The 18,638-nt window shown below is 37.5% G+C and overlaps 1 protein-coding gene across 1 annotated transcript in view; it reads right to left on the bottom strand.

The window, feature by feature from the left end:
* Window positions 1-18,638, bottom strand: part of rxfp1 (relaxin family peptide receptor 1) — an 85,371-nt gene that overhangs the window by 21,935 nt on the left and 44,798 nt on the right. Inside the window, exons 3-10 of the mRNA XM_026182778.2 lie at window positions 8,269-8,352; window positions 3,792-3,897; window positions 1,830-1,901; window positions 1,044-1,115; window positions 671-742; window positions 446-517; window positions 216-284; window positions 18-89 (exon numbers count right to left, since the gene is read on the bottom strand). Of these exons, the coding sequence (XP_026038563.1) occupies window positions 18-89; window positions 216-284; window positions 446-517; window positions 671-742; window positions 1,044-1,115; window positions 1,830-1,901; window positions 3,792-3,897; window positions 8,269-8,352 (619 nt within the window). The remainder of the gene's footprint in view (window positions 1-17; window positions 90-215; window positions 285-445; window positions 518-670; window positions 743-1,043; window positions 1,116-1,829; window positions 1,902-3,791; window positions 3,898-8,268; window positions 8,353-18,638) is intronic.

Here is an 18,638-nt window from a genome sequence, read left to right as displayed (position 1 = left end):
TGTAGATTTATACTTACAGAACTGTCAGCATGGTGCATGAGCTGAATGAGGCATTGCCAATCACTTCAATGAGATTTCCTTCCAGGTCCCTGCACAACATATTATCAAATGAACACAGACAAATGCACCCAAACTGCTCACAAAGAACAGATTGATCGCAAATTGGCACTTGTATGTTAGGAGAAGTTTAGATTTTTTTTTGACATTCTACTTACAACCAATTTAATCTGGGCATTTCTCGACAGATGTCATCCAGCTTTGTCAAAGAGTTGTTCAACAAAACCCTGTCAATCAGCAAGACAAAATAAAAGAAGGTGAAAGGCTTTTCTCTTAAAGTTCAAAGAAAGAACACTCATTTGCTCGTAGCTGCCAAGCACTCTTAATAGCACCACTTTCGATGATCTGAAAGCCTTTGCAGCACAAAAAAGTCAAAATAATGACTCACAATAGAACAAGGGAGTTCAGTCCTGAAAAGGTCGTGGGGGATATTTGATGGATGTTGTTATTTTCAAGAATCCTAGAGTAAAAACAAATACATCAAAAATAGAATATAGTTTTGCACAATACAAAACTGCATTCACTGACGTGCATACCTGAAAGTAATTAAAAAAAGCACAAAGCAAGAAGAAGAAATAAAAGGTGATATATGTTATAAAAGCTGGATACATACAACCACTCCAGTTTGTGCAGATCCCTGAACACCCAAGGCATTAAAACCGATATCCTGTTGTTGCTCAGATATCTACATACAGAAAGACAATGGAAGGTTACCTGCACCAGATGCTGATAACAATTTGTAAGTGGTGTTGACCTTCCAAAAGCAGTTCATCATTGGTCAGTTTATATAATCTATCCTCTTAAAGTGAATGTTCATATACAAGCATACCTTGTTAATGTCAAGAAGCAGGATGTGCTAGGTTGCCAAAATTAACTACTGCAAGTGAACTAATGCTTTTCTGCATTTTAAGAACAGATAAGAAACCAATGCAACTCAGAGTGTGTATTATCAAATTACACGTAAAGCAAAAATGTAACAAACTTACAGTCTTGTCAGGTTATACAGCCCTCTAAATGCATCAGGACTCACATCTTGAATCTTGTTGTGCTGGAGATATCTATCCATACATAAAGCACAAAATATTTTCTTTATTTTTACTTGATAGCTATCAGAAAAACAAAACAAAACAGACATACTAAGCCATAAAGCCCGAATGCCTTTGCTCAAGTGCAACTTTTGCGTAAATGAAATCGTTCACATCAAATAATGATAATCTCTTCCAAGAATACTCCTTTATATTGCACACTACGAGCTCGACAAACCCCTGCTGACAGTTGTGTTTTGTCTTGTGTTTTCACACACGGCAATTCATTCTAATGTTTGTTTATACACATCTCAGGGAAGTTTTCAGTCCAGCAAAAGCTACCAAATAGTTTCTGGCGAGGGATAAGACCTATTCTCATGTTGCCATTGTCAGTGTGACTGTGTGAGGCTGATAAACAACACAAGTGGACAATGAATGAATTTGTATGCAAAGCAGAACAAATCTGTCAACGTTCCCAGCAGTCCTCTTAGCTTACACATACCAGCTTTATAGATGTGATGCTTATTTGTTGCATTTGCCAGGTCAAGGTAGAGTGAAGATGCTTTACTCAATGAATAGGGTAGGGTTATAGCACCTGATCTATTGTGTGTGGAGCTTTTTTTATTTTTTAAAGAAAAAAACAAACAATATAAAAAACAGAAAAGAATATTGTAGAAAGACAATAAGACTACAAATGCAATAAAAGAACATAAATAGCATGTAATCCACAATTAATGGAACACTCACAGTTTCTGCAGGCTCTGGTACTTAAAGAATATGTTCGCTCTAAGTTTCTGAAGCCCATTCCTTTGTAGGGACCTGAGAGACAGGGACATTTACATGTTTATTGCTTGAAACCAAAAGCACCACTCACCTTTGGACACTTGGACAGCATGTTTCTTCTGACTATGATTAATGGGATTTTGTGGCTGTGAATCTTAAAAACGATTTAAAATGAAACATAACATCACTACGCTGATTCTATTTATTTATTACATAGCAGGCATTTTAATTTACTCAAAGAAGATTTTTGATATACAGATTTTAATATTTTAATATGTTAATATCTTAACTGGATTATCCACATAAAATACATATAAAAAGACAAAAACTCCCTATAATGTCCAACTTACTTTTTCTGACTAAGCCAGTTACCAGAAACATTAATCTGTAAACATTACAAGCTACAGCTTAGTGGTCTTTTAAATTCTGCCAAGAGACCATATCAGGGTCAAGAGACCCTGAACTGACCAACTGATTCAGCTGCTGATTCCAAGCCTTTTAAAGGATTAAAGGATGATTAAAAGCTCATCTTCTCACGCACTATTCTATCAAGCAGAAGTAGTCAGTTTTTTCACATTTGGGAAAACGTCTTACTATTAACGCAATCCCCTTTGGTGCACCATTCTCTAACTTTGTTTACTTTAACTTTGTTTTTCTTGGATAGCTGGCAAGTAGAGACCGTCTTCTCCCAGAGGCTCTTTGTGCAAGCAGTTAATTATGACTCCTAGTTAGATTGTTTCATAGCCCTGTAGTGGGCAAGATAATTATAATGGGCTCATGAAAGGAAGCGAGGTGATGATTCATTAGAACAAAAAGTCAGTGTTATTTATTTGAACTAAACAAAATTACAAAATTACTTGATTACTAACAGGGTTGGGCCTTACTTTGCCTTTAAAATTGCTTTTTCTTCATTGAATAGATTCAAGGAATTGCTGGAAATACTCTTCTGAGATTTTAGTTATGAGAGACTTTGACAGCATCATCATTTAGCAGCTGCTAAAGACGTATTGATTGCACTTCCATAATGTATAACTCCAGGATCACTACAACCCAAAGATGCTCTTTTGGGCTGAGATCTGGCAAAAGGGCCCCTCCACATTATGGAAATATTACTAGTATTAAATTATTAACATTTTTGTACTTTCTGTACCTTCTGACATTTGTAAATCATTGCAACATGTTTACTGCTAATATGCTCAGAATATACACTCACACCTTAAGATGTGCTGTATGTGTCATATATTTAGAAGCTGGTCCAACTGTTGAACAGGGAATTCTATAAATGAGTGTGCTTGCGACGCATCCAGTCACTCTGTGAGGACATGTGATTAATGAGCCTTTTATTATTTATTCCACATACATTATAGTTGTCTTAATGTCACATTTTGAAGGCTAAATTTGTAACATAGGTGTTGGGCTTATGGTAGCATAGTTGATCTGATTCTGGATGTTGTACATTGTACTGATAAAAAAGCCATATTTTAAATGAGTACGGGCTAGCTTTTATAGCTTTTAACAGTAAGTCTCAACACTGAGTGGTCTTGTTGAAATATATCCATGCATTTTGTTTAAAGTAGTATATTGCTGAACTTAACTTTCATGTAAAGAATAAATTAAAAGAAAAAAAATTTAAAAGACTTTTTTTTCCCAGAGAAGGATTACTTCTACCACCATCTTTGCTCTCAGAGAATTGTCCAACAGATTTGAGTTCTTTGAGTGCCATGTCTCAGGCAATAATTTTCACTTTTTACCTTTCAAGTTGTGGCAATGACAGGTATTCACAGTGGCAAGTGATGTTTGAAGTGGCAAATGTCTGCTACAAAAATTCTCGCAAGTTGTGACAGTAATCGCTGCTGATGACTGTCTTTCTGGACATTGCTTGAGTTTGAAAGTATCGAAGAAAAACAGGGGTTATTTTCTACTCACATCATAGTGACATTCATTGCTACCACTGGGATATCTTGAAGATGAGCCCCGTCACAGTCGAGCTCCAGGTCCCGGCACAGGCAGAGCTCAGGAACCACACCAAGCACTAGAGCAATGGAGGAGACAGGGGAAGGATAAACAAATGGTCAAAAGTGTCAATAGTGGAGCTGTTTTGAAGAACAACAACACAATCCTGCTGGATTAAGCAGGAGAGAAAAAGAAAATGAAAGCAGAATTTATTAAAAGTGACTTTTGGGATGAACAGGTGGGCAATCATTAATAAAAGACTTACTAAATATTCCCAGGATAAGCCAGCTGTGATTACCTTTGATTAAATTCCAATTTGAATATGAAAGATGTGATTAAATGAAGCAGATAAAATTGTCTAACCAGACTTTACCGGCTCCAATGAATTTAAATTATATTTTGAGGATGTGTCAAAATGAGCCATAAAAGGAAGTCAATGAAAAGCTTGCCTGTGAGAGAAAACACATTTTCAACCAGAGAGATGGTGAGAGAAAATTTTGAAATGGATTCTGTAGAAGTCGCAGCCTTAAGGGCTGAATAATTAAGCCAAAGCAAAAGTGGCCTAAGTTGCAGTTCCTCAAGTGGCCATTTGGGTGTTTAGATCCACTCCAGAAATAAACATGTTTACATCCTGCTACAAATTGTTTTGGTCTAGACAGCTAACTGTCCCCTTTGAGATAACCACAGATGGGCTGATGTATTAGCATGCAGGTTTGACATCTTTGAGTAACACTTGCATGTAGATGCCGGCACCTAAGAGTCAGCTAAGAGGCACCTTAATTAATTTGAACCATCGAACGCTGAACCTTCTTTATGGTGTTTGTGCAATATGGAACAATTTTATCAAGTTATCCATCAAATAATCTAAGATAATCCATGGGTTTATCAATCCATAAACCAGTAGATGAGGTCACAGTAGCTACTGTATGGCCAAAATTTATATAAAACATATTTGTCTTCTCCGTAAATCACAAAGTAAAGGAAGTGAGGAAATTAAGAGATGCAAATTCAAAGAGGGTGTCAAGTCTCTAACTGTGAAAAACTGTGAGAAATATGACATCCAGGCGTGTTTATATCTGTTTCAGGTAATACAGTCTCCACACAGATAATGTTTTGTTCTGTAACATTTTGATTATTTTTTTTATCAGTAAACAGCTAATTTCAAAGAAAACCCAACAAGAGTAATTTGTTTACTTCTGCTTTATAATTGCAGTAATTGTGACAATGTCTTTGAAAACAATTAGTCTAATTATGGTCCCCATATCCCTATGATACCTTGCAAATGGCTCTGCAAATTATTCAAGAAGAAATTATAATAACTGATAAAAATTGTGAACCACACTATCATTATTTTAATGTAGCTATGTGCTAGTTCAACAACAGATTGTATTGCTGGTTAAGCTCATTGCTAGGTGTATTACTAACACTTGAAGCAATGTTCTGGGTTGAAATATCAGATTTATGTGATGATATTCACAAGCCGTTTGGTCACACTGATCACAATCCTGAAACAGTGCTCCCTGGACTAAGCAGATGGGGAAACAGAGGGGCAAATCTGATCTAAATAATTGTTCAAAAGAGGTTAGTTAAATTATTATGCAGCTGAAAAAAAAGACTTGTTATTGTGCTGCATTCTACAATTAGATACATAATTTGTTGGGCACATTTTTTTAAAGCTTTGCAGCAGTGGATTTTAAATAATAAAGAAAAATAAAGTTCAGCTTTAATTAAAGGGGTTTTACAAAAAATGCACTAACTGTTTACAGCCATTTTTATAAATAGTCCTCTATTTTCAGACACTCAAAATTAAATACACAAAGGCACATACAAACATTTTAAACATGAGGATACTTTTTAATGCTTCAGTGAAAATCATTTGCTGTCAGTGACTGCTTAAAGTATAGAAGCCACAGACACCAACACATGAAAATTATAGGCAATTCTCTAACTTTCCTTTTATCTCAAAATTCTTGAAAGAGTAGTTGTAAAACAGTAGAGCTCATCAGTAGAGAAACTGCATTAGTGAAGTCACAAATGATCTTCTTATGACCGCTGACAGTGGACTCATCTCTGTGCTTGTTCTACTAGACCTCAGTGCAGCGTTTGATACTGTTGACCATAATATTTTATCACAGAGCATGTTGTGGGTATTATAGGTACTGCACTGTAGTGGCTTAAATCATATGTATCTAATAGACTCCAGTTTGTTCATGTTCATGCACTAAGGTTAATTATGGAGTTCCACAGGGTTCCGTGCTAGGACCAATTCTGTTTACATTAGACATGCTTCCCTTTGGCAGTATCATTAGCATAGAATAAATTTTTACAGCTATGCATTTATCTCTCTATGAAAACAGGTGACACATATGAATGAGTTAAACTGCAGGAATGTCTTAAAAACATAAAGACCTGGAAGGCCTCCAATTTCCTGCTTTTAAATTTAGAAAACTGAAGTTGTTGTACTCGGCCTTAAAAGTCTTAGAAATATGGTTTCTAACCAGATACTTATTCTGGGTGGTATTACCTTGGCTTTTGTAACACTGTGATGAAATTTGGAGTAATTTTTGACTATGTACTATAGCATAGTACTGTATGCTATAGTAGTACTGTAGTTTGCACATTAAATACATATATAGGACATTGTTATTCCATTTGTTCAATAATTGGAAACATCCTGTCTCAGAGGGATGCTGAAAGAGTTGTTCATGCATTTATTACTTAGACTGGATTATTGTAATTCACTATTATCAGGTTGTTGTAAAAACTCCCTGAAAAGCCTTGAGTTGATTGAGCAAGAGTGGCAACAGGGACTAGAAAGAGAAGGGTATTTCTTCCATATTGTCTACTCTACATTGGTTCCCTATTAAATTCAGAACTAAATTTAAAATCCTTCCCCTCACATACAAGATATTAAACAATCAGGCCCCATGTAATCTTAAAGACCTCACAGTACTTTATCACCCCTATAGAGTAATTTGCTCTCAGACAGCAGGCTTACTTGTGGTTCCTAGGATGTTTAATAGTAGTATGGGAGGCAGAGCCTTCTGCTTTCAGATCCTGACATCAATGTGTTATGACAAAAAATATATATGTGACTATTTGCCTGCACTGCTGTGCGTGCGTAACACATGCCCATATGGGAGTCATCTGGGAGGTTGACTGGCGGTCACCGGTCAGTGCAGTAGTGCATCTCTAATTAGCTGTCACGTTAGCTATCATCCTACTGATTCTCATTCTCAAAAGGAACTTAGCCTGCAAGGCTTCATTTTTGGGGACACAAAGTTATGCATCTAGTCTTTATTTTCTATTCTATGTAGAATAGAAAATACACTGCTTGTCAGTGAGCACAGTGTGGATAATAGATAGCTTTCAAACAACTGGCAGATTAAAAAGCATGAACTGAAAGAGGTGCATATAATGGGAAAAGAAAAATCCAAACTGGATGACTAAAATCGAAGCTTGACAATTTGATTTCATCTTCTTAAGACTGTCATGCTTAAGCCTTTGTTACTTATAGTACGGATGGCAAGTTAAAAGAATAATTACATAAACAGATTGGTCATGCATGCATGATTGATCGTTAAACAGAAAGATTTTGACAAAACCAACAATAGACTAAAATTGCAGCTGTCATGATGCATAAAATTCCTTTTTTACATGTATGAAACGGAATAAGATGAAAAGACATCAGCAAAATAGAATAAAAAAGCTATATCAAACCAACACTCAAATAAGTCTGGTATACACATTTTATTGCCCATACTATGTAAATCGGTCAATCCCACAAAATGTGTCCCAGCATTTGTCGGTTGCATTTGTCGGAGTCTTCGAATTTGGACAGTCTTCGCCGTGTCGCTGTAACGTAATCGCCCTACAAATGCGGGCACAGGAGGATGCGGTTCCTGAATTTGGACACAGCTATGATACTGGACACTACTACTTCTTCAGGGTTTAACGGCAGCTGGCATCCTTGTACATGCAGTGCTGCCATCTTCTGTTTCAGTCCGTTATTACACTATTCAATCCTACTACTTATTCCTGCGTCTTTTGGAATCTTACAAAGCTTCAAACGACGCATCGACTATTAAATTCGTCGTTGACAATTTTAATAGTCAACGTAATCGTGACCAGTCGACTAATCGTGGCAGCCCTATTGTACAGTTTGCAACATTAAACATGTTTGCCTTGAACTCCATCTCTTTTACTATTTTATCACAGTAACAAAACATAATGTAAACATTTCAGTGGCAAACGAAGACACGCATCTAGGATATTCCTGCAATGCGGTAATGAGGGAATGTCTACTGTTTTAATTTCAAGCGAAAGCAGAAAGTAAATACTGTCATGAAAGCACATCTGATATATTAATAACTATTTGCTATAAAACATTGTGAAAAACAAATAATCGATTTAAGGACAAAGTTCTAACATTTAAAATGAAGGTACTCACAGCATACATTGGACTTGGTCCTGGCGTTATGACTCGGCATTCCAAAATACTTGTCAAAAAGATGGGGCCATCCATTATTATCTCCTGTAAATTAGTATATGACAGACACACCAGAAAGTTATGAGTCATCTCTTGACCTTCAAAAACCAAACGTGTAATTTGAGGTAAATCAAGTATTTCAGATTCACAAAAGGCAAAATTTTTTCCCACCATTGATGCTATGAGATACAAAAGCCTACACGAGATATAAAAGGCCTTGAGCATGCTTCGAGCAGTCTTGTTATACAACCACCAGTTTGACTGCGTACGTTTGTGAAATATGTGTTTTTTGGAAGTCAGAATAATAATCACCTGTTCCAGATTATTCAGTGATACTGCAGCGTTCTCCTCGTACCACATTATTGTAACTGTGTGATTTTTTTGGTCAATAAATGTAAAACAGTTTATCTCATATTGTTTTTTGTGAAGGTATAGGGTTTCTTTTGTTTGTTTGTTTTTGGTGCAATTCCTATCTACTATGTTCCTTGTTCCCTCTTTGTGATGTCATTAATATTTATTTTGAACACAAGCACTGTGCTTCTAGGTGTTCCTTTTAGTTGCATGCACCTTTGGCTGGTTTGGAGCTAAACCTTTTTCTTTATACTCTGCCAACGTGATGCTTTTATCACATCAACTCTGCCAACCCTTTGCAGTTTCCCTTTAAGCCACAAATTGCTAAAGAGGTGGAAAAGCCAATACATTGACAAGATGGCATACAATTACAGAATTACAGCATCCCTCAATTACGTAACTCCACCCCATCCTCACTTTCTTATAGCTACCTTTTGGTCATGAATAGATCACATAAATACACATAAGTGGTTGCACTATTTGTAATTATAGTTAGTGTGCTATTTGACATACAATTTGAATTAATTCATCACTTCAGGGTATCATTCTGGGAAACATCTGCACATCCTTGTCCATACAAGTGGTCTATATTACATAGCAGGATGTTTGTTCCTGCGTTATTTATCTTCTTCTGAATGTTCTTGAAGGTGTTCAGATTTCACAAGTTCAGATTTTTTTTCTGGGTATCCTTCAGTTGTTTCATTGTACAGACCCAAGGTCAATGGGTACAAATAAAGAAATGGCTCTAAGAAGAGAGTTAACCACAGCTGTTAGTATAAAAAACAGAAAAAAACTGCAATGTGACTGCACAAACAAGCAGCCAACAGGCTGGAGGCAACCCCCCCCCCACCCCCCCCAAAAAAACAAAAACAAAACCCACAACCACTACATAGTACAACTGACACAGGCTGTTGTGACAAAAGAAAGCTATTAAAAATTCATTTGAAATCACCTTACAACTTTTTTGGCTACTTAAAAAAACATCCATCCATCCTCATCTTTTTCCTGCTTATTCAGGGATAAGCAGGAAAAAACAGAGTATCCATAAATACTGATATCAACCACTGCATATTTTCTCTATTAAATATTTGTCAGGATTCAGGGCAGACAAGGTGGCTGTGCAGTAATATCTGATTCCTCAATAGGCTGTACTATTTGGCCCCATTCTTTGTCTTTGGTTTCCTTAACCTGCTTTGTTCTAACTCCTGCTTCTCACATCCTGTTTAGAATCCCAGACCTACAATCTTCTCACCCATCAGAAGACTCTCCAGTTTAATCCCGTGGATTCTTCAGCTCTCAACCAGTCCTAATTCCTGGCTTCTTTTTCAATTCAGTAATGCACAACAGTTGCCCTAAGGTGCTTACAATTGCCTTACGGTGCTCCTGAAACTCCATACCTTCTGGACTTGCATCTGCCCACCCACTCTCTGCTGTACTTCTTATTCCTACTCTGGAAGTGTGTCTGCCAGCAGACTGACCTCCTCACTTCCTGCCCTCGGACCACAAGTAAGAATGACCAATTTAGTAATTACAGAGACCTCATGCTCACTACTTCTTTTGCCATAGCTAATCTTATTTTATTTATTTATTAGTTTTATTCTAGTTTTTGGTTTGTCCATGTCTCCTGTTTACGTGTCTTTCCTGTCTTCTGTGTAAGTCTATCTTGTCCTCTGTTTTACTTTCGTTCTGCCTGTGCTTTCATGTCCACGTCTCTCCATGTTTCCTATCTTATTTTGAAGAGTCTGGTCTTTCCATGTCCAGCGTGTTTAGTTTTACTTTTCCCTGTGGCATCAGGTTCATTTGTGTCAGCTGTGTCTCCCCAGGTGTTTCTTCTTATTACTGTGTATTTAAGTCGTCTGTCTTGTCTTCCTCTGTTCAGCATTGGGTCGTCTGTTTGTCCTTATGTCAAGTCTCATTATGTCACAGAGTTTCTGCTTTCTACTATTCAGGTACATATTAATGCTCATGTTGGGATTATTTCACATTTACGTTTTCGCATGTTCCCCTTCAGTTTCATGTTCTTGTCTTTTGTCATCATTTTGATAGTTAGTTTTAGTTTTCCCAGTTTAGGTTTTAGTTTTCCGCTTTGCCCCATTTTTCTGTTTTGTATCCCCCGTAATAAAGGCTCGCTTTTTGTTTATTGTCACTTCCTTTCTTCCATGTCTGCTTTTGGGTCCGTTCCATAAACACACCAGCGAGCCCCGCTGTTACGTCTGATTGAGTTGGGCTTCCACCATCCCCCCTGATATAATACTTTATCAAGTTCTGCTCAGAATAACTACCACAAAGTTTTATTTGAATAACTTCACAACTACAGTGGTAAGGTATTCAGACTATCTTGAAGATATACCCCCACATAAATCCCTTTAAATGTTATCCTGTAAACATTCAGTTTTAGTGGTCGTAGTAAAACATCCACCCATCCATCCAGTTCCTTCCTGTATAAATCAAATAATCTTCACAAGCTAAGAATATGCATTTTACATCAATCAGTATTTGACTGTTAATTTTTTTTTCTCTGCATTAAGACTGCATATATTGTGAAATATCTTTAGTTTAGACACTTCAATAACATATGAAATTCAATAACAGGTGAATATTTTCCTATTGTTTGTAAAGGCACAGTTCCTTACAAATACTAGTTATCACGAGGATCTAAATTTGGTGTTAACGTGCTCTCCGAATGTTTGCTGCCTCTTTTATCGCACAGTTCAATGGTTATATATTGTGTTTGAGACATACAGTAAATGGTTTTGTCCAAATGAATCTTCTATGAAATCTCATAACATATCACTGACACCTGTGTGATTGTATACAAAGCCATAGTTGTTGCAAAGCATTGACTAAAATCAGTAACTTGTGATTTACACCTTGAGTCTATACCAGGGGTCAGCAACCTTTTTCACCCAAAGAGCCATTTGGACGCGATTTCCATGCAAAAGAAATCACTGGGAGCCGCAAATACTTTTTGACATCTAAAATGAAGATAACACTGTATATATTGTTTGTTTTTTTACCTTTATGCTTTGTGTGAACAACTAAGGCGTGCTGCTTAAATCCAGGAAGTGCTACAGAGAAAATTACATTTTATTTATGTAATTAACACATTTTGAACTCTTAAAGAAATATAACAAAAGGAAAGACACACAGCTGAACTAAAATGATCCAGCAAACAAAAACTGTTGTGAGCCACCACAGATATATCGCCTTTGGGCTTTTGGAGCCTTGACCTGGCTTTTAAAAAAAATAATTGGAAAAAAAGCACTATGCTGCTGAAAAATGAAAAATAGATATTTGCAAAATTCTGCCTAAATATGTATTTTACCTGGTTAATGTGTGTGGCGGGGCGTGGTCTGCAGCGCCGCTGCAGGGGATGCGGATGCACCTGAGCGGCACCCGCAATCACACCTCGCCACCTTAACGTCTGTGCTATCTATGCTGTTGTGTTGGTGTGTCGGGCTGTGAGCTTTAACACCGGCTGTATACGTATAGCAACCGTGTGTGAAAAGTGGTCAATAAAGAGATGCTGAAAAGCATGTTCATGGAAACATCGTCGGGTCTGCCGTGATATGTTTACAATGGGACTTCGGAAATGTACGAAGTGACTTTCATCTTTACGCAGGACTGTAAGCTTTCATCTGTGAGGCGTGAGCGGTGTTTGTTTTTAACATAGTTCACGGTGGAGAATAGCTGCTGAAATAATGTGGATCCGAAGACCCCCTACCTGGGGTTGAAAGTTTCGATAAATGCACGGCGTTTCGGCGGGTATACCGGCTTCCGCGAGTGTGACACTTATTTTGAGCGATCAAAAACTAATAGAATATAATTTTATATTTATATTTCAATATCACAATAATCTTCCAATTTAGAACTACAAGTTAAAAAAGAATTAACATAAATAAAATATACTTCAGCTAATTACTTAAAAAAATTAATTTATTTTTCCAAACCACGCGGAGCCGCACTAAAAGGACTAAAGAGCCGCATGCGGCTCCAGAGCCGCAGGTTGCCGACCCCTGGTCTATACTATGCTCTGCAATAGTAAGAGATTATTAGATATGTTTCTTTGAAATGTGACAGTATTTGGAACTTGAGCCATCATGTTTGAAGAATAGGGAGCCCTCTAAAAAAACAAATTTTCCCAAGAATAAATATATTTACACAATTAAATAAATTGATAAACATGTTCTTGCTTGCCTTCTTAGTCAGTATTTACAGAAGAAACCTACCAGGATTAGGCAGCAGTGCTAAAGAGCTCACTGAGGTTTCAGATCAAAGCAACAGCAGACAGTACTGGGGCAGTGAAACCTCTCCACACTGTGCCATTAAGATTTATGTTTAGCATGTTACAATTCAGTGGGCAGCAGCACTTCAAAGCAGGTAGGAGGTCCACACATATTCACAGCAGTTTTTGTGTGAAGTGCAAATTTCACAAAGAGCAATTGATGTGACTCGTCCATGAGCTATAATAAAAGCAGCTACAATAAAAGAAGAGTTCTCTAATTGAGAAGCTTTAGCACATGTGTGTTTGGATACAAAACTTACAAAATCCAAATAATGAGCAAAGGAAAGGATGTCGAGAGTAAAGTGACACAAAACACTAGATAACAGCATATTAGCTTGTAGCTTGTATGTAGCTTGCCATCACCAGTGTGTGAATGTGTGTGTGAATGGGTGGATGACTGGATATGTAAAGCGCTTTGGGGTCCTTAGGGACTAGTAAAGCGCTATATAAAATACAGGCCACAGGCCATATTATTTACAGACACTTTTCAAATGCAGCGCACCATTTATACAGGTCTACATAACCTGTGAGGATTATGATCTGCTCATTTTAGATGGCATCCTCTGCCTTCCTGTCTCTATTAGAGACAACAGTTAAGCCGGTTATGCTATGGTTCCAAATGTAACAATGCCTGTTTGTTGTCGTGTGTGTGGTAAAAATTTCAATCAGCATGCAAAAGTATTTTATTTACCACATAAAATGTATTAATATTTAACTGCAGAGATTAGTGAACCAGAAGAACAAATTATGGCAGGTAAAAGAGCCTCCCCTCTCTGTTGAATGTATCCCATATAACTTAAATGCGATACAAGTCAGGTATATGATTAAAACAACAACAACAACAACAATTTATTAAAACATTCATAATAATTGGGTTGATTGTCTACTTACTGGCCAGGGTTGGAAGGGATTTAGTAATAATCACATACCGAGTGATTCAGAGAAAAAACCCCAACATGAGACCTTTTGTTTTTCTTAGAGATTTCTAATCTCATCTGTTTTTTATTTCTTGTGATTACTGGCTGTGAATTTTGACATTTTCTCACAAAAGAAATTAGTTAGATTACCATATTATTTATTGGTAATTATTTTTGCTAATTGCTACACTTTGCCATCTGCTGTATTTGTCACAGTAAGTTATATGGAATCAAGATTTTGAAGCACCTGAGCTACATAATGCGAGGGGCTCTAAAATGCATTTTAAAAATAGATTATTTGAAAATGTCTGGGTTTTAGGCTGTTCCATGAAGCAAACATTGAAAACCATTTGAAAGACAGAATGAGGATAAATTGGCTTGAAATACGGGAAGTCTGGAGGCAAATTCAGTGTCTTGTGGTATTTTGTCATTCGTTTCAAGTACGTCCTGAGCACTTTTGGGGTTCTGGCAGGATTGCTGAAGGCTGCAGCTGTAGACAAATGATACTGACATGTACTGTATTGTCTGCAACAAAGTTTTGATGGATTGTACATGTCAACATAATTTCAGAGCACTAATTTAGTCTGTGAAGAAGATGCTCTTTCCTAGTACATTCATCCGTGATTATAAACAAATATATGACTCCAATTTGGGTTTCTAAATATAAACAGGTAGCAGTTGCACAAAACTTCAGGGAAGTAGTTGAGCAAAGTCTTTTGCAAGTGCTACCTATTCATCTTTGAACACTTAACAACAGAGGGATTTGAAAGCATGTGAAAAGCCCACACAGAATAAAAAGGTTCCATTGAAACTATTTATGAACTAAACTACAGAAACCTTTTAACATGTAAACAATTTGATCAAATTTTCTGATTGCAATATTTTTGTTTATGCTCTTTGTCTTGATGTAAATATGCTAATATGCACTTCCAAAGAATAATGGCTTCCAAGCTGAAGGGAACTGCAGAGAGTTTGTTTTCAATACAGACTCTTAAAGAATATAAAGTGACTACTGTCAACTGTACCATAAAGATATGGTATCTGCTGATAAAACGGTAATTCTTCTGATTAAATATTCTGGTGCAAGTGTAAACCCAACTCACAGCCACTGAGAGAAATGTCGCTGAACATGGCAGTATACTATACTTTCAAGGAAGTGCCAAAAAAGAATTTAAATTTCAGGACAAACAATGATCAGATAATAAGTTATCTGTACAGATGCAGGAGAAAGCCACTCTGCTTGACATTGATAATAGGATTACCAGCAAGCAGAAATCACTTAATGACTTTCTGGGTCATTCTTGCTATGGATCAGAGTGAGAGAGAAATCAAGGGACAAAAAAAAAAGACATTTTAATCTTGCCTTGGAGCGAAGACTGATATTCTATTCAAAAGACTGAAAATATTTTACTTTTTCTCTGCAGTAGTGACATTTAAATACATGGGGAATAACACACAAAAAAAGCATGTGTATACTTATAGCAGCATAATTAAGGAGCCACCTGATAGTTTAAAGCCTAATCTTAAAAGTCAAGAGTATGTTTGTCTCCAAAACCAAAATTAGGAGCTGGCACCACAGAAGACGAGCCTGATAGCTTTAGTTTACCTCCCACTGGTAACTCTCAGGAAGTAAGCCCCCATCTGAGAGCGAAGAGCTCTATAGGGATAATTTAAAGCGCCACAGTGCATATAATCACGCACTATGGCGCTGTGGATATGAGTTTCCGGCTTGAGATTAGATTAATGAGCTAATTTGCCACTTGTGCTGCAGCTCGCCACTCAACATTATACAGCTGCTGCAGAAAATTGATGCCACAGCCTATCAGTGGCTTCTGTGACAGCTGAAAGACACTTTAATTACAAAAGGTAAAGGCAGACAGCACTGCACTACTCATAACATAGTCTCACAATCTGAAGAGGACAAAGTTATAATGACATTTGTTACAAGTGCAGATTGTGCTGTCTTTTGAAGGGCAATAATTTTTGATAAGGTGAGAACTGTGAAACCAGATGGCATGACTCCATAACTGGCATGTGATTCTGAAGTGACTTATGGTTTTAATTGGTGATATCCTGTTACCTGTTTGGTATTTTTACTCACCTGTTGAGTTGGTTTTTGTTTTGTGTAAGACTTTGTAAAACTTTGTAAAACTTAGACTATTATTGGACGAATCTATTTCCTGATGATCAAAGATGCCTTTGAAGCACAATTTCCTCTAACGATTTGTTCATTTTTGATCAAGATAAGACTGCTAACTCAAACCAGTATTGATTTTCATATTGATTGCTCTCATTATCAGCTCTTCATTTATCTCTGTCTTCATTATAATGCTGCATTAAGCAAAGTTCAACTAGAAACTGCTTGACGGATCCTCAAGCACTGTAAGAGCTCAAATATGGCAAAGGATTATGACAAATAAATTAGAGTAGTGCAGCATTTTCAAAAAGACCAGATTTAGGCATTAAACACTATCACATTTACAAAGAAATGTCCTACAAAAAAGCATAATTTTAAAGTTTTAAAATGTCAGTTATTTATTTATTTATTTGCAATGATTATTAATTAAATTAAATAGTCAAAATTACAATGTACTGTAAAAAAAAATAATTAAAAAAAATCAGTAAAGCATATAATCATGTATTTACTGCAGACGTCTTCTAGTTTAAGCTTGGTAAGGGGTGCCTGAGGCAGCCTCCGAAATCGACTTTCTTCAGCCTAAATCCTGGCCACACATGACTGTTCATGTGTTAATTTCAGTTACAAGTTGTCAGTTATTGTACGTATAGAAAGCAGCTTTGAGCTTGAAGCCAAGGGATGCCAAATACCCAGATGGTCAGCGAGTTATTCAAGTTGAAAGATGTTATCCCTTCGGAGAAGCTATCCACTTTAGCTCTATCAGCCACTGACTTGTGTTTTATCTCTTGTATTCTAGCTCAGTCAGATTATAAAGTGTTTTGTAACTAGAGTTCAGTGTCCATGAACACTCCAAGCTCAGAAAAGCTAAATCAGTACAAAAGGCAATGTGAATGTTTCTATTTAATCCTTTAAAGGGCTGTTTACAACATGATGTAAACCCACAAGTCGCTGAGCATAATTTGAGCTTCTACAACATTGCATCATTTCTTTAATCTGCCCTGTTGGGGTAGAAAACAGTGAATTCTGCACAGCTATGCAAATTATGCAAAATAATATTTATACTTTGAGAGTAAGTTTATTTTGTAAGACTATTTTGGTATTTCTTTGTGTTTATATCGTATTCTGTTCCATCAACGTAGTAATTTACTCTGGACAAATACAGATAAATTAGTTAAATGGACTACTAAATAGTTACTCCATCCATCCCTTATCTGGATCCTGGTTTTTGTCTAAGATGATATGCTCAGACTTTCTTCTTCATAGCTGATGAGCTCCCACATCTTCTGGACAAACATGTTCCCAATCCAGCTAAGAAACAATTTATTTCTCCACCCTCTCCTGAGTCTGCCCCAGGGCCTTGTTCTTGTCCGACATGTCGAGAATACTTCACCAGGAGGTGACCAGGAAGCATCCTGGTCAAACCACATTCAAGTTTTTGATCCAGCCATCGTGAGAGCTGTACTCTGCTTGGCCTGCTAGTACCAGTTACCAGTCCCACAAGCGAAGCAATCTCCCAACAACTCTGTTGTCCACCATTTGGTTCAAACACAAGATTGTTAAGTGTATATATTGATATATGTGGTGCAGCATGGTCACGTGTGTACTGGTAAATAAAAACAAGATGCTGAAAAGCATGAATGTGTGGATGGGTCTGCCGTGGAGTTAATACAGTGGTGCCGAAACCCAGGACAGGAGCACGGCAGACCAAGGACTGGGCCAGACAGGGAAGGAGCTGGCCCAAATGGTGGACTGCAGGACCAGATTGAGTGCCGCAGGCAGATGATCGAGAGGCTGGCAGCTCAGATCGGTTCCCGGTGACACAATCGCCACCCCCATCCGCGACCCTTGACTGCACGGCACCTGTGCCAACCTCCAGGGTGAGACCAGCCAGGACGCAGCCTGCCTTCGCACCCATCCCCACTCCTCGGGCAGGAGCAGCTGGTGCCCGGGGCCTGCACCCGTTCCTCCTCCCAAGAGGAGGGCCGCTGAACAACCGACAGGCCCACCACCGGCTCATATACGTCACCAGCCGGAGTTGGAGGAGGAGGCACGCAAGGGTCCTGCCAAGCCTGAGGAGTTATCATTATATATAATAAGTGTCAAAACTTAGTGTTAAAGGTGCAGAGGAGGTCATCAAATGTCATCTTTATGGGGGAAAGAGTTAAGCCACAGTTTTGTGTAGTTCGCACAACTAGTTACTCCATTGCTGTATAGTCTCAGCCAGTGTTGGGTGTAACGTGTTACTAAGTAACACATTACTTTAATTAAATTACTTTTGCACTGAAAAAGTAGAGTAACTGATTACTGTTCATTTTTAGGTATTTTAATTACAGTTACTTACAATGTACTTGCGTTACATTATCAAATAATTAAACTCGCTGAATATCATTATTTAATTTCAATAATTTGTCTTCTAAACGTAGAAGTAAACTCTGCCACTTTAACATCGCTGTAGTGCAGGTGCATGTCATTTCGCGCCAGTTTGCTGCATAGTCGTATTCTAAAGCGGAAGATGTCGGACTCGGCTGAAGCGAGAAATGGACATATTCCCGTCTCTACTTTTCTGAAACAAGCAGACAAGAACATTACAGTAATATGTAAGCTATGTCCTGGGGAGAAAAAACTATCGGCCGTTGTTAAT

Source organism: Astatotilapia calliptera, chromosome 2, assembly GCF_964374335.1.
Source record: "Astatotilapia calliptera chromosome 2, fAstCal68.1, whole genome shotgun sequence".
In the NCBI taxonomy this organism is placed as follows: Eukaryota; Metazoa; Chordata; class Actinopteri; order Cichliformes; family Cichlidae; genus Astatotilapia; species Astatotilapia calliptera.
Note: the sequence above shows the minus strand (reverse complement) of the source record. Positions and strands in the feature narration are given on the sequence as shown.